Raw genomic sequence first — 22,545 nt, forward strand, 5'->3', positions numbered from 1 at the left:
CATTCGCTCATCAGTCCTTCCTCAATGTTTATTAAAGGCTGCTCCCTGCCATCACGCTCATGAACGTCAGGTCCCTCCTTGAACTCCAGCACACAATTCTCCCTCCTCCTCGGGGATCCGTGAACCCCACCTCCTGGGGCACTTCAGCCACACGCCTGCCCCGGGGATCTCTGGGAGGGGCTGTCCACCCTCTTCGTGAATTCTGCAGCTACTCATCAGGTGCCGTCTTGTTCTCAGGCTGCGAGGACAAAGCCACACCCTGTGTGTGCAAGTATCTGTGTACCCATGTTGGGAGATGGGGGCTCACATGGGAGAGGCTGTGTCTCAGATCCCAGTGTGGAGCGGAGGGGGCAGTCTGAGCTGGATGAGCGTCTCTCCCTTGGTCAGGGTCATGGAAGTTGGGGGGGGGGGTCTGAGTCATCAGAAGTTCCCTTCCCCTTAGGGACCAGTGGGCAGGGAACATGGTGTATCTGTGCGGGCCATCTAACAAGGCACCACAGACCCAGTGGTTTACACAACAGAAATGTGTTCTGTCCTCTCGGTTCTGGAGTTTGGAGGTCCGAAATCAAGGTGTCAGCAGAGTTGGCTCCTTCCGAGGTTCCCCAAATGAAGGGTCCGTCCCGGCGTCTTTCCTGAGCTTACAGATGGCCATCTTGTCCCTGTGGCTCTTCACGTTATCTTTCCTCTATGTGTGTCCCTGTGTCCAAATGTCCCCTTTTTATAAGGACACCAGTCATACTGGATTAAGTCCTGCCCTAATGACCTCACTGTACCTTATTCCTGTAAAGACCCCCATCTCCAAATCAGGTCCCATTCTGAGGTACTAGGACTTCACCATAGGGAATGGGGTTGGGAGGGAATTCGGCCCCTAACAGCTGGGGTTCTTGGGCGAGGTGGGAAGGGGGTGGGCCTGTCGGTGCAGGCAGTAACCAAGGCCACTTGAGGAATGCAGAGGGCCCTGGGGAAAGGCCGTGGAGCGTATCTTTCACAAACGCAGTCTTGGTTCTCTTGGGAGGACGATGGGGCACCCCCACACGGGGGCTGAGTCTCCCTGGCACCAGGTTGAGATTCTTCCCCACCCCTAGGAAAGCAGATGGCATTAATAAGCGGCGACAAGTATCTGTTGTCCATGGGCCAAGAACATTGAGATCCGTGTGCCCCCTTCCCAGATATGGGCTACAGATCTGGGTCAAGGGTGGGCGGGCAAGGAGCAAACGGGGAGAGTGAAGTCCCTCCGTTTAGACAGTGTGCTTTCTTGTCTTTCATGTTTCTATAAAAGCATCTGTCCCCCAGCATCCCAGATGAGGCAACAGAGCTGTGATTGGATGTCACCATGGGCCCACAGTCGTCCCCTAGGGAAGCCATAAAAGCCATGGGCACCTGCCCACCTCGGGGCACAGAGACACCGCTGCCTCAGCCACCCCCAGGAGTGAGCAGCACCAGCCCGTCTGGGCCTAAGACCACCTGGGAGGAGGTTGGAGAATCCTGTCTTCCTAGGACACACGAGCCAGAGGTAACACCCAAATGCAGTGTCGTGTTCCCACTGGAGGGCAAGAGGGACAGCTAGTCCTCCTGACTGGTTTCTGGCTCATCGGGGTCCTCAAGGAAGTTCAGCCTTGCAGGGAGGGAGGGAGGTCCCCCACCCCGGCATTCCCGGGTACTGGACGCCAAGGAAATGCCTTTTCAGGTGGCCATCCTGCCTCGGCTGTCCCAACTATGACCAGGGAAGGTTTTCTGACCACCCTTTGGCCAGCCAGGAGCGGGGGACCTGGGGACAGAGTCAGGGCTTCTTGGAAGAATCTTGACACTAATCCTAGAAGTTCTGCGTTTTATCTTTGTTGTTGTTGTTGTTGTTGTTGTTTCTTCCCTGTGTTTTATCTTTCTGATGGTCATTCCTTTAGGACCTTCCTCCACGTGCAGATTTTAAATCTTGAAATCCTTAGAGAGGCCCTAACCTCGTCATCTCCACCTTCTCTCCTGGGCTTTACTTCTCCTTCACTGGGGTCTCCCAGTCCCTCCTCCCAACGCACAGTCGGTGACAGGGGGAACTGCCAGGCTGTAAACCAGGATCGTGCTGGCCACAACCTCACCCGTGACACAAAGGTGGCCTGAGCCATCCCATCCTGTGCTGGAACTATTCTTTTCTTTTTCTTTTAATTTTTAAAAAAAAGTTTAAAAAGTTAATTGGTTTTGAAAGAGAGAGAGAGAGAGAGAGAAAGCGCATGTGAGTGGGGGAGGGGCAGAGAGAGAGAGGGAGAGTGAGAATCCCAAGCAGGCTCCATGCTGCCAGCCCAGAGCCCAAGGTGGGGGGGGGGGGGGGAGGGTAGAGGGAGCTCAAAGTCAAGAAACTACAAGATCATGACCTGAGCCAAACCAAAAGTTGGAAGCTGAACTGACTGAGTCATTCAGACGCCCCTTCCTTCCTTCTTTCCTCCCTCCCTTCCTTCCTTCCTTCCTTCCTTCCTTCTCTCTCTTCCTTCCTCCCTCCCTCCCCCTTTCTTTCTTTCTTTCTTTCTTTCTTTCTTTCTTTCTTTCTTTCTTTCTTTCTTTCTTTTCTTTCTTTCTTTCCTTCTTTCTCTCCTTCTTTAAAAATTTCCCCTGAACTATTTGTAACACAGCTTTGAAAGGATCTGGACTGCCACAACCATTAGATACTTTTCTGTTGCTCACACGATGCTTTAACAAATACTTCTGATGCTCAAGGATGTAGAGGCACAGTGAGTGCAGCAGGGAACTCTTCACCAGGACTCCAAGGCCCTCCTTCTGGATGGGACATGTCCCCGACCTCTTCCGGGAGCCAAGGGAAATCCAGAGGCTGTCTGGGGGAAGCTGTAGGGCTTCCTGTCTCTGTACCCTGCACACGTTCATGCCAGAGAGCTCTTTAAGTCCACTTGCACTGGCTTATGTCATTCAGCAAATATTATGGAGTTGGCTGGGAAGTGCAAGGCACAGTCCTGTCCTATCCTGTCCTGTCCTGTCCTAATCTAGCTTAGCCTATCCCCCGCCTCTGAGCACAAGTAGAATCCCAGGCATCCCCAATTCTGCATGGTAGAGCTTCCTAATCTTGTTTGATTGTAGGTATCATCTTGGGCGGCTTGTTGAAATGACAGATTCCCAGTCCCAGCCTTGGAGAATCTGGATGCAGGAGGTCTGAGATGAGCCCCAGAAATCTGTATTCCTAACTGGGACCCCAGTGGCTGTGATAGTTAACCAAGCCTGGGGCCCTGTGGTGGAAACCCAGATAAGCTATATACTGTCCCCACTCCTGACTCCCCTGAGGGTCCTGTGAAGGCTGCTTGGGAGCGTTGGGACAGCTGGGTGACTGGCCCACAGTGCGGGGAAACTTGCAATCACCTGGTGGGGACTGCCTTGGGGGGCAGGGTGTGTGAGGTAGAAAGGGGAGGAGCCAGATGACCTAAGGCCTGTCGTCCCACGGACTGAGGCTCTCTTTGGGGTCAGGCTGGACATCCTTCTGGAATTTTCAAGGACTCTTCATCCTTCTCCCAGAATTCTTGGAGGACAGAAATCAAACGGGACTGACTGATGTGGGCAGGGTCACAGAGCTGGGATCCAGGACCCCCAGGCCACTTGTCTGCACTGTTTCTTGTGTCTGATAGAAGGGAGAGGCCCTTTCCCACCCTGGCCACTGGGATTTTTGCCTTGACTTGAGTATCATTTCTACCTTTTAAGGCAATCCTTTGTTTTCCTGTCTTTTTTTATGTGCTACCCACCAAACTCTGAACTCCCCAGAAAGGAGAATTATCATGGTTTTATCTTCTTGTCCCTATCTTCGGGACCAGCGCTTTGCACAATGTAGGTAGTCCTTAAGTAGCTGTCAAATAAACCAATGAACTGGGCATAGAGTGCCCTCTGGTGGGTTCAGAAGCATGGCAGTGTCTCAGATCTTGGCTGGAACAGTCAACCTGAAGGGACTTGTCCTAGCCCTGTGTAGAAGAGTGAGGACCAGGAAGCTGTTCTGTTGGCTTTGGATATTAAGGAAGAGGCACAGGCCGAGGCTCACTTCACTCCCCCCCCCCACCCCCCTCCCCAACACAGCAGGATGATGATGATGTGATAAAGCCAGTGTAGACAGCAACCTCAAAATTTTATGGAGCGTGGATACTGGGGAGTAGTGCCATCATTGTCCCCGTCTTACATACAGGTGGACAAGCTGAGGCTCAGAGAGGTTAATAACTCAGCCAAGATCACACAGCTTGTCAGTGGCAGGACTGAGATTCAAAGTCAGGCCGTGAGACCCAGAGTCCCTGCTCGTCGTCACTGTCGGTCAGCATCCATTTACTTTCAGAGCCAACTCTGTGGGTCTGATCTTGCGGAAGGATTGGGGCTGGGACACCAGATCCCACAGCCTTGGGGCTTTGTTGTTATGTCGAGTTCCCTTGTGCAAACGCCCTGTCTGTGGAGAGAGTTTTGGTGATCCAGGGGTTAGAGAGTGGCTCCCTGAAATCAAATGCACAGCTGATTTCTGAGTTACAACTCTGCTCCTGGGTGCATCCAGGGTTTGTCTTAAACTTCTTGCTCTCTTCTGCAGCATCCCACCTCCCACACCCTCCCTCTTCCTCAGCACGTGCGGGCAGTCCCAGGGCTCCGCTCAAATCAACTGAGTCAGAACCTCAAGGTGCACCTGGGTGGGGAAAAGGGGAAGGAGATTGGAAAGGTGGCCCGGGCATGGGTATTTTTTTAAAAAGCTCCCCAGGCGAGTCTGATGTTCATCCACGGTTGAGAACCCCAGCTTTTGCATAAACCAATGCGGTCCGTAGGGCTGGAAAGCTGTCTCAGGATTACACCTCTTTCTGCTTCACTGACGGGCTCCCCAAGCGCTGTTTCTTCCACATCCCATCCCCTCCCTGCACAGACAGGCTCATGCACTCGGACCCCTGAAGCCACCCACCACAAAAGCCAAGCTTCCTATTTTCTAGAGCTGGAAACTCCGCAGCACTGAAGGTCTCATCTTGGGTCTCTTCCTCAACTGTGGCCAAAACACACATTCAGAAGGGAGTTCCTGTCAGCAGGGAGCCTTAGAGTACGTGGGCCTTGACCCCAGAGCTTTACGGTAGAGGGCAGGGAGGTTGATGCGTTCCGGCCTCTGCCTTCTCAGTCCCAGAGGTGAGGCTGCTGCCCTCCCCCACCTGCAGCCTCAGCCCTGCCCCCTTCTATAACCAGCCTGCTCAACCTAACAGGCAGCTGGGCAGTCCCAGGTGAACCTCAGCTGACCGTCTGGTTGGGCATCTGAGCGTCCCCTGGGTCTCACTGGCTGGGAACCAGGCACCCGAGAGACCCCAGAGCCTGAGTTCCAGCATCCGCCAGCCCTCCTGTGCGGCCTGGTCTGAGAGCTGGGCTCTCTGTCTGTTCCCTTCTCCATACTTCTCCCCCTCCTCCCTTCCCCTGTCCCTCCTCCGCCACAGAGGGACCCCCTGCTTCTCAGAAGCCCCCACACTTTCTTTCCAAGGGGCTGGAGCCTTCCCCTCGCTCCTGGTCTATTGGCTGGAGGATCTGGAAGGATCAATGCCACACGCCTGGATGTGTGTACGGAAACCTCTCCACTTCCTGGTTTGCAGAGATAGGAACAACGTTACCGTCCAGGAAAGCCGGCAGTTCAGACAACCACCCCTGGGTGGCGATAAGGGCTGCTCGGCCGCTCAGTTCTGGATTTACCTGGGTTCTAGGGAGAGCAACCTCCCTATTGGAAGCAGACTGCACTGCCTCTGGCCTGCTGGGACCCGCTGCCTGATTTGTGTTCCCTAGTTCCAGCCACCTTGGGAATTAGGACCAGGACTGTCGGACTTCCCTGGTCCAACAGCCTGCCTGCTCTAAGGCCAGGTTTGGCCATCGGACCTACCCCAGCCCTACTCTCTCCAGCCCGTGCTCACTCCCTACTCCACTACCTCATTCTCTAGGGCCCTCATGTGTCCCCAGGGGCCAACCAGAGATAGAACAGACAGGCAGGGCCGGACTGGGGTAGAGCCAAGGTGCAGCCAGTGGCGGGGTGGGGGGTGGGGGGGGTGGGGAGGTGGGTGCAGTCAGGAGTGGAAGCATGGAAGGTGTCGGGATTCAGGGTGCAATGGAGCCGGATAGGAATGAGTTGGGCATACCAGAGGCCAGGCCAGGGCAGCGGATCTTGCCTTCAGCACTGCTGACAAGCGGCCCGGCCACTACTCCACGTGGTTCCTCGCTTCCTTGGGAGAGATAGAGACAACCACTCCCTCTTCTGGAAGTTTTTAGCTACTTTGGTACTTGATTCGTTGACAGCCTTCCCCGTTTCCTTTCACTTTACAGGAAGGAGGGAACCAGCTCTTTGAAATGCTAACATCTGATCAGCGCCAGGAAGGATCTGAGGGAGATTGGGGCAGATGAGGGAATAAAAAATCAAGAAGAAGGACATACACAGGTCAAGATGGGGGTGGGGAGGTGGTGGACAGAAGGCCTGTGGGCTCATAGCCACAACGGGCTTTAAATTTGTTTTTTAAAAATTTAGGTATCATGCTGTAACATTTACTCATTTTATATGTGTGCTTCAATAATTATTAGTAAATTTACAGTTGTACGACCATTACCAGAACCCAATTTTGTTAGAGCATTTCTTCAAACTTAGGATTGACATTATTCCTTTTTTTTTTTTGGTAGGAAATTTATTGTCAAATTGGTTTCCATACAACACCCAGTGCTCATCCCAACAGGTGCCCTCCTCAATACCCATCACCCACCCACCCCTCCCTCCCAACCCCCATCAACCCTCAGTTTATTCTCAGTTTTTAAGACTCCTCCTGGTTTGCCTCCTTCCCTCTCTATAATTTTTCCCCCTTCCCCTCCCCCATGGTCCTCTGCTAAGTTTCTCAGGATCCATGTAAGAGTGAAAACATATGGTATCTGTCTTCCTCTGTATGACTTATTTCACTTAGCAGAACACTCTCCAGTTCCATCCACGTTGCTATAAAAGGCCAGATTTCATTCTTTCTCATTGCCAAGTAGTATTCCATTGTGTATATAAACCACAATTTCTTTATCCATTCATCAGTTGATGGACATTTAGGCTCTTTCCATAATTGGGCTATTGTTGAAAGTGCTGCTATAAACATTGGAGTACAAGTGCCCCTGTGCATCAGCACTCCTGTATCCCTTGGATAAATTCCTAGCAGTGCTATTGCTGGGTCATAGGTTAGATCTATTTTAATTGTTTGAGGAACCTCCACACTGTTTTCCAGAGCGGCTGCACCAGTTTGCATTCCCACCAACAGTGCGAGAGGGTTCCCATTTCTCCACATCCTCGCCAGCAACTATAGTCTCCTGATTTATTCATTTTAGCCACTCTGACTGGCATGAAGTGGTATGTGAGTGTGGTTTTGATTTGTATTTCCCTGATGAGGAGCAACGTTGAGCATCTTTTCATGTGCCTGTTGGCCATCTGGATAGGATTGACATTATTCCTAAGTGAGTTGGTTCCTTTTAAAAAAATTTTTAAACGCTTATTCATTTTTGAGAGAGAGAGAGAGAGAGAGAGAGAGAGAGTATGTGTAAGTAGGAAAGGGGCAGAAAGAGAGGGAGACAGAGAATCCGAGGCAGGCTTCATGCTTTTAGTACAAAGACCCACACGGGGCTCAAACCCACAAACCATGGGATCATGACCTGAGCCGAAGTTGGACACTCAACTGACTGAGCCACCCAGACGCCCCGAAGTTCTATATGGTCAATTCTTCTTCTTCTTCTTTTTTTTTTTTTTGAGAAAGAGAGTGCACAAGTGAGTGAGGAGCAGAGAAACAGAGGGAGAGGGAGAGAAGTGGGATTCACCTGAAGCGGGGCTTGAGCTAAGTGAGTTGGTTCTTAAAGTCACAGTTTATGGGACATCCCCTGCTGGGAAGGAGAGAAGGTATCTTTCCCATTGCTCTGCACCTGGGTCCCACCACCAGCCCACACTGTGAGTTAATATTTTTATAAACCTCATAACTGAGGAACAGTTCCATTTCTTGCCGCGTGTGTGTGTGCGCATGTACGTGTGCATGTGCTGCATGTCAAAAGCCTCGAATTGCTAAATGTCTAATTTTCTTTAATACTCTTTTGGACTCTCTTCATTTTGTAATATACTAAGTGACTCAGAAAATGGAAATGGCCAGACCTCTCTGGCTCTCAGGGAGGCACAGAAAACCGGAAAGAAATTAAAAAGAACACACGAGATGCAGGCAAGTTGAGGCAACACATTTGGCTTCACCTCTGCGGACGGGCGGCGCGTGTAACACTCACCTGCTGTGTCAGAACAGGCGTGGCCATGTCTATAGCTCGCCCTCACCCACGGCAAGGTGCCACGAGCTCTGGGCTGGCCTGAGGTGGCCCTTTGAAACACACACATTCTACCAGCTTCTGGAAATGCCTGTAGGAAGGCTGCTGTGTGACGGACAGATGAGCTGGGAGGCAGCGGTGGGGTGGGGGGAGTGGAGCGGTCAAGGTGGTTACAGGGGTGTGTGTGCATGTGTTTGAAGAAGCGTCTGACCTTCCTGAGTTGGGGTTATTCCCAGAGTGTCAGACACTCAGATATTCAAGCTCGAGGCCAAATGTGCCCCTTCCCAAGCCAATTTTAGAAGTTTCTGAATGGATGGTTTGCAGGTTCATCCCATCCCCACCCACCCCCTGTCAGCGCAGGGGCAAGAGCCCCCAGAGACTGTTTTAGGTTCGTCTGGTGTCATTCTACATGGAAAGAGGCCTGGGGCTGCTCTTGGGAGAGGAAGGAGGAAGAAGCAGAAGGTGGTGATGGGTAGGGGGGAGGCCGGGGGAGGGAGGACTCGGGGGCCCAACATCCTCTTCCCCATTACACTCCTGGGTCAGCAGTTTGGTGCCCTCCACTGCCTTCTAGAACTCACTCTCCCCCTGCCCCGAGCAGTTACCCACTCGACAGTTGTAGTATGGCCCACAGAGCTTGGGGTTGTTGCACCCACCTCCCAGGTTATCAGCTGTGATTCAGGAGACACACGAGGCCGGTGCTGGGGGAGGCTGCCCCTACCCACCCGCCAGCTTTGTGTGTCCCTGGGGGGATTGGCAGAGGACGGTCACAGAGCCCTGGATGCTGCCCCTGTCTTCCCTGCCTGGTGTGCAGGCTGCTGGCCTCTGCTTGCACCTAGTTTCTGTTGAGCAGTAGTTTAGGGTAAGGGCACAAGTCTTAAGTGCTCAGTTGGATGGATGATCACATGCTCACACCGTTTTAAGCTCTAGCCCTTTCTTCTTCCTGAGGATGGAGTTTGGCAAGAGGACGAGAGGGGCCCTGGTGCCCTGGCTTCCCTGTTATCTGTCCCCAGATCTGGTTTTCCTTCCCTGGGCAACATGGTGGGCACATGAACCTGGGGCTGCGGGGGCCCTGCTTCCATGGAGTCTTACCATGAGAAGGGAGGCATTCAGTGTCACCCCAGCATGGGTGAGCAAACCCAGAACCAGACTTTGCAGGGGCCGGGGATGCAGGAGGGGGCTCAGAGGGGCCTGGAGGAGGCAGGGATGTCTTCTGAGGGGATGGCTTGACTGCAGCCTGGAACGATGGAGGAGGTCGAAGATGAAGGAATGACCCATGTCCCCTCCCGCAGCTGCTGATCCCGTCCTTACGACTGGGACTTTGCGGAGCCCCAGGGCTGCCCTCAGGGCAGAGCCAGGAGCAGTCCCCAGGTAGATGCTCCCGCTGAGCTCTGCAAAACCCTAGGTTGCAGGTGCAGACATTCTCTACAGGTCCAGGCACCTTCTCTACAGAGGACCCTCATGGAGCAGGGGCTCTGTGGCCAGGAAGTCCTCTGGGGGACAGAGAACACTCTCAGGCCTCTGGCCAGCACTGACACTCCTCTGCTCGCCCACAGTTTCCGCTCAGTCTAGACCACAGCATGCCCGGGGCCAAGCAAGAGAGCGTGTTACAGGCTACGACCAGCTGGTGATGGACTGCGACCCTGGGACTGTGGAATGCGCTGGAATATAGGTTGGTCAAGCTGCCTGGGACCCTGGAGGGTCCAGCCATGCTGGAGTAGCTTCCCCTGAGATGGGCAGGAGGAGGCTGGGGTGCGGGCAGTCTCGGGGAGTCCAGCGGAGAAACAATCCGGGCCAGATTGGGCAACCAGATGTTTCCTTTGCTTCATCCTCCTTCCTGGCCGCCCCGCCCCCACTGCCTCTCATGCACAGTGGACTGTTTGCCTCGGGAATCCCGAAGACATTGACCCCCTGGAGACAAAGCACTTGTCCCATAGTAGGTGCTGGTTTCTTCTCCCCTCTCATTCCAGGCTCGCCCAACTGTCAGCTCCCCTCCTACCACCAGCCAGTCATGTGGCCACTAACTGCTGTGCAGCCCTCGGTGCCCAGCCCCTTGGCCTGTTGGCCACCCTTGAGGGGTACCCACAGTGGGCGAGGTGCTCCCAGAGACCCCCGTGGGCCTTGAGGTCTGGAGACGAAGAGGCAGACTGATGGGAGCCACCGACTGCCCAAGGGAGAGGGCGGCTCTGAGATTGTGCCCCCTTAGAAAGGGAAGTTCTGCCGAATGGCCCCACAGCTAAACCACCCCCAAATCTTTCCTGGGACCCCTACCGTTCATAGGACTCAGTGTGGAGGCTGCTGCCACTGTGTCTGCCCAGAGAGTGTCCGCCCCTGTCCCCGCTGGCCTCTGAGTGCATGTGTCCATGCTGGGAAGAGGCTCCGAAGCTGATGAGAGGTTCTGCAGCTGCAGGACCCCTCCTGGGAAGGTGGGGGCTCAGGCCTGCGGCTCTCAGCCTTGGTCTTCCCCTAAATCATGTCTGCTAGTGGTTATCGGTGGTGGGGAAGGCGTCATTTCCCTTATTTTTTAACATCACGTGGCAATTTTGCATCATTTCGTTTCTTCCCTAGCGTTTGCGGACAGGTTGGGGCCAGCAAGGTGGATGTGACGGGGACCGAGGCCCCTGCCCTTCCTTTTTCAGTAGTCTCGATGTTTCTCTGTGCCCCTCAGAAGAATCACACTCCATAGCTCACAGCCTATTCATGACGCATACATCTCTCTATTGAATCCTATCTTCCTACTGCCTTTCTTTAAAATGTTTTTATGGGGGCACCTGGGTGGCTCAGTCGGTTGAGCGTCCGACTTCAGCTCAGGTCACGATCTCACGGTTCATGAGTTCGAGCCCCGCGTCAGGCTCTGGGCTGATGGCTCAGAGCCTGGAGCCTGCTTCCGATTCTGTGTCTCCCTCTCTCTCTGCCCCTCCCCCATTCATGCTCTGTCTCTCTCTGTCTCAAAAATAAATAAACATTAAAAAAAAAATTAAAAAAAAATGTTTTTATGTATGTTTGAGAAAGAGAGAGAGAGAGAGAGAGAGAGAGAGGGAGACAGTGAGTGCCAGTGGGGGAGGGGCAGAGAGAGAGGGAGACACAGAATCCAAAGCAGGCTCCAAGCTCTGAGCTGTCAGCACAAAGCTCAATGCAGGGCTCAAACCCACAAACCATGAGATCATGACCTGAGGTTAATAAGACACTTCATCAACCGAGCCACCCAGGAGACCCCCCTCCTGCCTTTCTTTAAAGTAAAGATGTATTCCCCGGGGAAAAAAAAAACTGACCTAAGGACATTATTACCTCACTTTTGAGTATTTTTATAATTATTATGCTGTTCATTCCCACAGATTGGCCGTGATCATTGACATTTTGCAGGAGACACAGATTTTTACCAACGGTTGTACCAGTGCTAAGCAGACAAGCCACGGGAGATCCTGGCCTCCTGCTTCTCAGTCTGGTGCGTCCCCCTCTGAGCCTTGACATTCAAGACTGTAGCAGTGTCTTTTGGTGGTTGAATTGGAAAATATGCATTTCTGGAGAAACTTTGTGGTTATTAGACCAAGGCAACCACCAAGTATACCTCTCCTACATTTTCATGTTCAGTTCAAGATCTTGATCTTGAATCCTCATGAGCTTTAGCTAGTCTATGACTGCATTGCCATAGACATTCTTCTGATGCCCACCACACTCTGTGCTTGGAACCTTCCAGAGGAGAATGGACAAGTTTCCTCGGTTCCTTGTAGCTTCCTGGGGAAGGTGCTCCTGTGGCCAGAAGGGAGGAGGAAAGTGAAAATCCTCAAAGGAGCAGGGAGAGAAGGGCATTCTTGGGACTCCAGAGATGGCACAGGGCTCCCTGTGGGTGGCACTCAGTGCAGGCTATCAGATGACATGTCACACATTAGGATTGGCTTCCTATGTGCGTGTGGCCATTCTGTGTAAGCTGAGGGCACTTGTCACAGGGTATACAAGTGTGTGTGCGTGTGTGTATTTAGAGTCTGAATTCCACGTGGATCAGGGAAGGAGGGGTCCCTGAAAGCTTGCTAAGTGCCCACTCTGTGCCCAGCCCTGACCTTGGACCAGCAGGGGCTGCACAGGAAGGAAGGTCACAGCCTGAGGAGACGTTTCTAAGACTGAGAGCCATTCAGAGACTCTGAGGTCACTGTGCCAGCTTAGGGGTCTGGGCCTTGAGCTGCAGGCTCACAGAAGGGGAGCTCCCTGGGGTGGCCTCATCAAGGCTGGAGAAGGATGCTGGCCCTGATTCCTCCCCACTGAGTGCTCGCCTGGACCTGCAAGGAATTTCTGAGCCCAGCTGGCCTTGTGCTTTTGGGGGTGTGATGGGAGGGGCGGCTCAGGTCTGCGGTGCTGTGGGCGAGTAGGGGTCTCACCCCTGGAAGTATCTGTGGCATCTGTGGCACAGCTGGGATGGGTAGAAGGGTGCATGGTTCTGGTGGGGGGGAGCGGGTCTCAGCCGGTCCCCATCCCCGGTGGCTGTGCTCCCTCTGTGCCCTTCATTTTCTGACCAGCCCTAGGAGCAGAACCTAAAGAAACTGAACAAGGAAGCAGCAGGCACAAAGAAAAGCAGAAGTGGAAACCTTGGAGACTTGACCCTCCTCCTTGAAGGGGCCTGAAGCCGCCTGGCACTGCCGTGGGTGACGTCTGTGCGGAGAAGATGAGGTGGCCGGACCAGGCCGTGTGGCTGCCGTTGGCTCTGCTGCTTCTCTGGGTCCCAGGTGAGGGGCTGCCCGAGGAGGGGGAGGCTCAGCGGTGAGGGAGGCTGTGGGGGACAGGGGAGCACAGGAAGGGGCTTTGGGAGAGGGGCACCCTGTGTCCACCACGTAAGATGGATCGTACCCTGGAAACGTGAGACAGGGCATTCACCTGACCTTCCATGAGCCACATTGGGGAGCCCAGAAGGGGCTTTGAGGGCAGTTTCGGATGGATTATTCCAGGAAGAAGGAGGGGCGACCAGGTGGCAGCAGAGCGGGTGGGAGAGCGGCTGAGGCTGAGCACACCGAGGGGAGGGGGGTGTGTTTTGTGCAGGTGTGGAGGAGGGGTGACGACTGGCGGGAATACCACCCTCTGGGGTGCACTGAGGTGTGTGTAGCCGGGGCAGCGCGAGGGGCTCAGCATCCTCAAGGCAGAGAGATGGGGACAGAGGGGAGGGGACGGTGGTGGGGAGGAAGGGGAGGGCAGAGAAGTCACGGGGAGGAGAGCTTCTCCAGGGAGCAGAGGACTTCCCGTTTCCAGGGATCCGGCTTCCATGCCTCTCCGGAGCTCTCTGCACACAGGCACGCACCGCCTAGACAGGTCTGTCCCTGGGGTGCCTAAAATCCTCTTGGTCGTTTTGATTACAAACTGCATGTTTTCTTTGACTCCGTTTGCTAACTGGTTGGCCACGGGGAAGCTCTTCCCTTTGTGTATTAATTTGGCAATGGGTCACCCTCCCACAGCTACTCTGTCCATCACCCTCTGGGGCGTCCTTGTGTTTTCATGGAATCTGCCTACAGTGGGAGCTCGTGGTTCCTTTTGGATATCCATTTGTCCCGTTTGTTTCTCTCATCGGCCACAGGCTGGTCCAGCCAGAATGATGCAGTGACCATCCTTGACTTGTCTCTGACGAGGGCAGGTGTCCACTGTTTCCCATTAAGTGTGAAGAAGGTGTCTGCTTGTGTCTCGTTACAAAGTGTTTTTTTTTTAAATTTTTTTTTAACGTTTATTTATTTTTGAGACAGAGAGAGATAGAGCATGAACGAGGGAGGGTCAGAGAGAGAGGGAGTCACAGAATCTGAAGCAGGCTCCAGGCTCTGAGCTGTCAGCACAGAGCCCAACGCGGGGCTCGAACCCACTAACTGCGAGATCGTGACCTGAGCTGAAGTCGGACGCTTAGCCGACTGAGCCACCCAGGCACCCCACAAAGTGTTTTTAAAAACAGCAGCAACAGGGGGCACCTGGGTGGCTCAGTCGGTTAAGCATCTGACTTTGGCTCAGGCCATGATCCTGGGGTGCATGAGTTCAAGCCCTGAGTTGGGCTGTGTGCTGACAGCTCAGAGCCTGGAGCCTGCTTCGGAGTCTGTGTCTCCCTCTCTCTCTGCCCTTCCCCCACTCATGCTCTGTCTCTCTCTCTCAGAAATAAATAAACATTAAAAAAAAAGAAATACGTTCCAGCCAATAGAGATAATTTATATTTTCCAAAACATAGGAAATCATTTGTTTTATCTAAGTTTACAGACTTGTTTGTAGAGGCTTGTAAATTACCTTGGTTATTTTTCTTATGACTTGTGTATGTGCGTCTCCTATTTTTCTTGACTTGGCTATCACTAGAATGTTGGTATCTTCCATACGAAAAATCAAGTTTCCAACGTATACGCTAACTTCACTGTGTTCCTGTTTCTTAATTCGCTGATTTCTGCTCTGACCTTACTCTTTCTTTCCTCCTGGGTGGGGTGTATATGCGTGTGTTCCTCTCCTGACCTCCGGAGTTGGGGGATTCACTTGTTTATCTGGGGTTCTCAGGGATAGGACTTGGTGACCATGAGCAGCCAGAAGGGAGGCTGGGGTCTGGAAGAAGGGGCTGCTGTGATAAAAATCTTGGGAGTGACAGAAAAGCAAAGGAAGGGAAGGTTCTGGCTGACGGGGGGTGGCCAATGTGAGATGGGGAAACTTTGGGGGTGACTCCCAGGGCACCCCTGACCCAGGCCCATCTGGTGAGGGGCCCGCACTCGGCTGTGTTTTCCAGGCTGCTCCTCTATAAGTGGCCCCACCTCCATGACGGGAACCTTGGGGAGTTCCCTGAGCGTGCAGTGTTCATATGAAGAGCAATTAAGAGAACATTTCAAATACTGGTGCAAAAAGCCATGTTTTTGGAAAATTGTGGAGACCAAACGGTCAAGCAAAGAAGTGAGGGACGGCCGCGTATCCATCAGGGACTATCCTGCAAACCTCACCTTCATAGTGACCTTGGAGAACCTCACAGAGGATGATGCAGGAACATATCGATGTGGGATCGATACGTCCTGGTTAGGAGGATATTTGCAAGACCCCGCCGTCCACATTGTGGTGTCTGTGATCCCAGGTGAGTTGTACGCACCCCTCCCCCAGCGCCAGCACCAGGGCCCCTGAAGGGTCTCAGGCGGGAATAGTCGAGGCAGGAAGCAGATCAGAGGCTTGGAGCAAACTGTGTGTGTGTGTGTGTGTGTGTGTGTGTGTGTGTGTGTGTGTATGAGGCGGGTAGTAGGTGGAGGAAGAGAGTCAGGGTGGCTTCCTGGAAAAGCTGACCCCTCTGCTCAGTCTTGGGAGGGGGCAGCTGAGAAGGCAGAGTGTGCAAAGGAGAGAGGGAGCCATGCTACAGGACGGTGGGAGCTGAATGGAGAGGCAGGTGGGGCCAAACGGCGAAGGTGAAGGTGCTGGGCATAGCGGGGCCTCCAGCCAGACTTGCAGTCAGACTTGGAGTTTAGACAGAGATCCCAGGCTGTGGCTAGAGGAGGATGAATCTGGAGCACAGGGGTGACCTACGGGCTCTCCGGAGGGCCCTGACCCTCCTCCACAGGATGGGATCAGGACTGCTGGGGGCGCACAGTACCCCGGGCCCCGGGCCCCAGGGAGACTGTGGCCCCGGGGGGCCCTCGGTCCTGCCTCCACCCTGAGTGAGCATTTTGTGTGAAATCAAACCAAAAAGGTATTGGCAAGTAGCGGGAGAGTCCGATAGCGCTATCCCGGGTCTCGTTTGTGTTTCCGCGCCAGCAACAACGTCCGCCCCACCCGCAAACATCACTGTAACCCAGATCTCAACAATCACAGCTGGAATCACGACCACGCCGTCCTCATCCTCACCCACTGTCCCCATCACCATGGGAGCCACCCACAGTGCAAGCAGCCAAGAGGAGTTCCAGCAAAGCCAGGGTGTGGGGTGAGGTCCTCTGTCCCCGGTCCCTTGTCCTGGAGGTAGGCCCTCGCCTCAGGAGTTGCTCAGGGCCTGGGAAGCCTCGAGGTGGGGATGGCAGGAAAGGAACTTCTAATGAGGGCTGATGCTCCTACCAGGGATGTGCTAAATGCCCTACACGTCACTAGGGCCCTGGGCCGTCACCGCCCTCATGTTACGTAGGCTCAGACGGCTCAGGGAGGTTAAGTGATCTGCCAGGTCACGTAGCTACGGGAGGCGGGGGGTGGGGGGTGGGGGCTTCCACCCAGGTTTACATGACTCCAGAGTCTTGGTTCCTCCTTCTAAACCTGTGATTCTTTTTTTTTAAAACTTTATTTCTTTATTTTGAAGGGGAAGAGGGGCAGAGAGAGAGAGAGAATTTCAAGCAGGCTTTGCATGTCAGCACAGAGCCCGACATTGGGCTCAAACCCACAAACCGTGAGATCACGACCTGAGCCGAGATCAAGAGTCAGACGCTCAACTGACTGAATCACCCAAGCACCCCTAAACTTGTGATTCTTGGTCTTTTGGGGTCACAACCCCCCAGGAGAATCTGACAATGCTTACAGACTCCTTAGAAAAGCGCGTGTAGTTGTAAACCACTTCTGAGGATCTCAGACTCCCTCACCAGGCGCCACCTTGCGTCCTGCCGTTCAATGCCAGCACTCACCACCTGGAGTTACCACAGACCCCGCGGGTTGAGGGCTCAGTTCCATAAGACTGCCTGACTTCAGATGCCACAGCAGTTTGGGGATCCCCAGGCCATCACGTTTCTGGCCAACTGGCTATGAATTTGGGGGTTCCCATGACCCTTTTGGGTTTGATAATTGGCTAGATAACTCACAGAATGCACGAAAGCCCAGTGCTTACGAGTATGGTTTTATCATAAAGGAAAAAGGCCAGAAGCAGCCAATGAAGAGACACATGGGGTGAGATCTGGGAGGGTCCTGGGCACAAAACTTCCCTGCTGACTCCTAGGAGGGTCAGAGCACGTCGGGGCACATGCCATTACCTAGGCACGATTGGTTGAATCACCGGCCACATGATTGAACTCCATCCCCAGACCCCCTCTACTTCCTGAATTTCAGGCTGGCTCAGAGCCCCAAGTCTCCATAATCGTGGGGGTGGGCCTTCTGGTGACCAGCCCCAGTCTTGACCCATTCATCTCTTAGCATAAACTCAGGTGTGATCCGAGGGGTCCTTCAATAACAGAGGCTAGCCTACTATTGGGGAAATCCTTAGGATTTAGAGTCTCCCTTCCACAAGCTAGGGGCAAAGGCCATTTAGATTCTTCTTATTTTTTTTAAGTAATCTCTATACCCCAATGGGGCTCGAACTCACAAACAAGAGTCACATGCTCTACCGACTGAGTTAGCCAGGTGCCCCCATTCAGATTCCTTATTCTATGACCCCCCAAAACCCTTCCACAGGCCTTCCATCAACCCAAGTGACTATCTTAACATCAGGCAAGGTGAAATTCAGGTCCTAAACACACCACTTCCAGAACCGACTGCAGATACACACACAGGAGGCAGAACTAGGTTTTGTAAGGCCTGGAGCCTCTGCAGTTTGGTGTGTGGGGGGGGACTTACATCTTTAAGAAAAAGACATGGGGTGGGGCGCCTGGGTGGCTCAGTCGGTTAAGCGTCCGACTTCAGCTCAGGTCACGATCTCACGGTCCGTGAGTTCGAGCCCCGCGTCAGGCTCTGGGCTGATGGCTCAGAGCCTGGAGCCTGTTTCCAATTCTGTGTCTCCCTTTCTCTGCCCCTCCCCCGTTCATGCTCTGTCTCTCTCTGTCTCAAAAATAAATAAACGTTAAAAAAAAAAATTAAAAAAAAAAAAAAAAGAAAAAGACATGGGGTGTCTGGGTGGCTCAGTCCATTGAGTGTCCAACTTTGGCTCAGGTCACGATTTCACCGCTCATGGGTTTGAGCCCCGCATTGGGCTCTGTGCTGACAGCTCGGAGCCTGGAGCCTGCTTCCGATCCTGTGTCTCCCTCTCTCTCTGCCCCTCCCCTGCTCACAGACTCTCTCTCTCTCCTTCAAAAGTAAATACACATTTTTTTTAAAAAAGAAAAAGACTAGAACATTATGAATGCAAGCTAGACAGGAAAGAAGAGGCTGGCAAGCGAGGGACCTGAAGTCAGCTTCCCACGACCTCTGCTGTGGCTTGTTCGTATGCGAAATGGCAGAGCCACAAGGTGATTTTTTTTTTTTTGTGGCAATGTTTGTAACTGCAAAAGGCTGGGGGACATGCCAGTCAGAAGCAAGACGTAAATAAATTATGGTCTGTCCATGCAGTGGAATACTAGGCAGCGGTGGAGAAGAGCGAGGGCCTTCTTTATTCACAGACGTGGAGAGATGTCCAAGACGTGTTGCTAAGTAACAAAAATAGTGTTGGATCACACCTCCTTTGTGTGAAAGAAGGGGGAAAATAATGTATGTTTCTATTTTCTTGTATCTGAATAAAGAGCTTCTGGAAGGTTCTTTTTTTTTTTTTTTTAAATAAACGTTTATTCATTTTTGAGGGGGCCACAGAGAGAGAGGGGGGACAGAGGATCCGAAGCGGGCTCTGCACTGACAGCAGCGAGCCGGATGTGGGGCTCGAACTCTGGAACCGTGAGGTCATGACCTGAGCGCAAGTCAGATACTCCACCAACTGAGCCACCCAAGTGCCCCTGGAACGTTCTTAAGTACACTGATATACTGTCTACTTTAAAAACATTTTTTTAAATGTTTATTTATTTATTTTTGAGAGAGAGAGAGAGAGAGAGAGAGAGAGAGAGAGCGCAAGCAGGGGAGGAGCAGAGAGAGAGGGAGACACAGAACCCAAAACAGGCTCCAAGCTGTCAGCACAGAGCCCGATGCGGGGCTCATGACCTAAGCTAAAGTCGGACACTCAACCGATTGAGCCACCCCGGCGCCCCTCTCCTTTTTTTTTTTTTTTAATGTGACCTTTTCTGTCGATTGCAAATAAGTGGGGTTGGGGGGGGGAGTGCAAGCTCCCACCTGCTCAACACTGCCGTGTCCTCCCCAGGCTCCAAGTACTCCTTTCCTTGTTGGTGCTTCTGCTGCTTCTGCTGGGGGGAAGCTTGTTCCTGGCCTGGAGGATAGTTCGCAAGCGGGTCAAAGGTGAGTCAGCCCCCTGCTGGGTGGGGGGTGGGTGGGCAAGTCCCAAGCACCTCCCTCTCATTTTTGAGGCTCTGTGTCCTTGTTCCCCAGAATGAGCATCAGGAATGTATCCTCGGACCACATGTCCTGGGTGACCCTCGAGGCCAGGCCCCAGAGGAGGTGTCCCTGGTATGGCGGAGACAGGCCGTGGAGGGGGCTCCCTGGAAGCTTGTCCGTGAAGCGGTCACCCTCTTCTGTCTGATACCCTTCTGGAACCTCCCATACTCTTGAGGGTGTTGTCCCGCCCAGCCCCTGCCCACCCTCACACTCTCGAAGACAGCTGTTCCCAACTTCCTGTAACATGGTGGGAACCGTAACATCAGTGGGTGCTTCTGCATTTGCTCTGGGCCCCGGGGGCACCTCCTCTCGCTACCCTCTTTCCCTGGCTTGCTCCTGGTGGGCCTGGGGGCTCTCAGACTCCCTTTCCTCTGGGACCTTCTCCTGGCTCCCCAAAAGCAGCTTGGGGGCCCCTCCTGGCTGCACCTGTGTGCACGCACCCTCATACCCTTTTCACACCAGACTCTCCCCACCTGCTTCCTCGCCTGTCTCCCGCCGGCCTGTGCTTCTTCAAGATCAGGGACTGGAACTCAAGAAGGCACCCGGTCAGTTTTTGTTGAATTAATGTATTGCTTAGTATCTCGAGCCATGAGGGCATCTCAGATGCTTCGGGCATCCTGGGGCCCACTTGCTCTCCTCTGGGCTCAGACGCAAAGAGAGAACACATGTGGCATCCCCAGCACCCTGTCTGGCACTCAGGAAGTAGGTGCTCAGTCGACTCTAAACGAGCGAATTCAATAAAAAGAGCAGAAGGATGCAGATGTGACCTTGTTGCTGGCTGGAGGCCCAGCTGTCACCCACGGGGCGCAGGTCTCTGCCCGAGTTGCAGGGGGAGCCTTCTTTGCTCTAAAACTTCTGGACTCCATGAGCAGCTGCCTCGAAGGGGAATCCTTGCCCGGCCTTATGGGAGGAGGGGTGCATGCCCCACAACTGGCGGTGGGTGCTCCCGGAGCCCGTGCATCCTGGGGATCGGGGCGGGGGCCCACCGTGGGGGTCAGGCCTTTGGTCAGGCCTTTAGAAGACGAGTCGACCTCAGCACGTGTGTGCCTGATACAAGGAAGGAAAACCACTTCCCTTTCCCCCTCCGCTTCCCCCACATCACTTCTGAGTGCCCTCCTCCTCACCCCAGGCCAGGCCTCCCTCTGGGATTTTCTCAGCGTCAGGCCCGTGGGTCCCAGCCCTCTCTGCCCTTTCACCTAGAAAGCTTCCCTTTCTTTTTTTTTAATGTTTATTAATTTTGAGAGACAGAGAGAATGTGAGCAAGTGCACACGCCCTCTCACAATCAGCGGAGGGGTGGAGAGAGGAGGGCAGAAGATCCGAGCAGGCTCTGTGCTGACAGCAGAGAGCCCGATGCGGGGCTCAAACTCACGAACTGTGAGATCGTGACCTGAGCCGTAGTCGGATGCTTAACCAACTGAGCCACCCAGGCGCCCCAAGAACCTCCCTTCTGAAAAAGGGGGATATAAGGTTGTGGGAGAACAGGGGCGCCTGGGTGGCTCAGTTCGTTAAGTGTCCGACTTCGGCTCAGGTCACGATCTCACAGTTCTTAAGTTCAAGCCCCGCATTGGGCTCTGTGCTGACAGCTCAGAGCCTGGAGCCTGCTTTGGATTCTGTGTCCCCCTCTCTCTCTCCCCCTCCCCTGCTCGCATGTGCTCTTTCTCTCTTTCTCAAAAATAAATAAATAAACATTAAAAAAAAATTTTTTTTAAAGATTATGGTAGAACATTCAAAAAATAAGCAAAAGCACAAGGAAAGAAATAAACTATCCATAATAATATAATAAAAAAGAAAACTCCCAGCACCTGGAGAAAACCAAGCACTGACATTTGGGGCATGTCCTTCTCGTGCTTCTCAATGTTTATTTATGCAGATATGATTTCTTACTTATGGCTTGCTTCTACCACAATCCCTCTTACACACACACACACACACACACACACTGCACACACACACAACGCACACACACACATATTTGCACTTAACCTACCATTATCATTTTCCCTGCTGTGCAATGTTCTAGAAGTCTCTTACTGCAGAGTTTAACGATGTGTGGGGGATTGCACCTTGCTTCGTGGACCCTCTGTCACAGGAGAAAGGCCTTGTGTTCAAAGATGCTGACACTCCCTCCCCATCCCTGCAAGTCTCAGCTCCTGTCCCCACACTGTCCTTGCTGCTCTGCTGCAGCCTGGTGCCTGCCTGTCACACACAGCCTGTCTTCCCCTCCGCCCACTCATGATGAGTTCATTCATTCCCTTGCTCACGCACACAGCACAGCCGTCCGGAGCACCTACTGTGGCACCGGGCCCTGTGCTGGGCTCTGGGGGACACAGTCGTGACCAGGAGAGACTGGGTTCCACCTTCCTGTGCAGCTGGCTCTGGCCGAACTTTCTCACTGCCACAATCCTTCCCCAGCAATGTCCACCCATCTCTTCTCCACCAGCCACCAGGTCACCCATACAGAGAGAGGGTGGCAGGAGCCTGCACGCAGTATTTGGAACAGAAGGTGTTTGCTCCTCAGAGCACCCGGTGGGTGTTCCGTTAAGCCAACCGAGAGCCCTCAGCTAGCACTTGCATCCTGTGTGTCTCCTGAATGTCGGTGTCTCACCTTTGACTCTGGGGCTCTATGAGGGGTGGGCAATGTCTGTCCCTGGTGCATCTAGTGCGGGGGGCTCTGGGGTTGCCTGGCCGTGCAGCTACACTAAAGGCATTCCGGCTGTGTGCACAATCCCCGCTGCCGGCCCGCTCCTGGGTCTCCGGGTTCCAGCGGCCAGGGGTGCACAGAGCTGTGTTCAGAGGCAGGTCTCCTGCAGAGCGACGCTGAAGACGCCACAGGCCAGAGGTTGTGTGCCCTGAACCGTGGTTCCCCGGAGCCACAGGGCCTCCTGTGTATGAGGGACAGACCCCCAAGCCAGGGGAATCAGAGCAGATGACCCCGGTGACTTCTCATGGTTTGATGCAGTACTAAGGTCTCCATAAGGACGGTTCCTTTTTTATTTTTAATTAAAAAATTTTTTTAGGGCTCCTTAAAACACAGGTTGCTGAACCCATCCCCAGAAGTTCTGGTTCCACACGTCTAGGGGAGGGCCTGTGGATCTGCGATTTGTTTATTTGGGTAAAAAGCACAT

The 22,545-nt window shown here is 53.4% G+C and overlaps 1 protein-coding gene across 6 annotated transcripts in view; it reads left to right on the forward strand.

Annotated features, from left to right (window-relative positions):
* The first annotated feature begins 1,265 nt into the window (after positions 1–1,265).
* CD300A (CD300a molecule) overlaps positions 1,266–22,545 on the forward strand; it is a 36,114-nt gene continuing 14,834 nt past the window's right edge. Inside the window, exons 1-7 of one of the 6 annotated variants that reach the window (XM_042917334.1) lie at positions 1,269–1,513; positions 9,843–9,958; positions 11,622–11,731; positions 12,798–13,004; positions 15,011–15,346; positions 16,015–16,180; positions 19,229–19,323. In XM_042917334.1, the coding sequence (XP_042773268.1) occupies positions 12,944–13,004; positions 15,011–15,346; positions 16,015–16,180; positions 19,229–19,323 (658 nt within the window). In that variant the 5' untranslated portion in view covers positions 1,269–1,513; positions 9,843–9,958; positions 11,622–11,731; positions 12,798–12,943. Of the gene's footprint in view, positions 1,514–9,515; positions 9,959–11,621; positions 13,005–15,010; positions 15,347–16,014; positions 16,181–19,228; positions 19,324–22,545 lie in introns of those variants that run through there. The other 5 variants (XM_042917338.1, XM_042917336.1, XM_042917340.1 and 2 more) reach the window with 5 other exon arrangements.

The sequence above is a fragment of the Panthera leo genome, chromosome E1 (genome assembly GCF_018350215.1).
Source record: "Panthera leo isolate Ple1 chromosome E1, P.leo_Ple1_pat1.1, whole genome shotgun sequence".
Lineage (NCBI taxonomy): Eukaryota > Metazoa > Chordata > Mammalia > Carnivora > Felidae > Panthera > Panthera leo.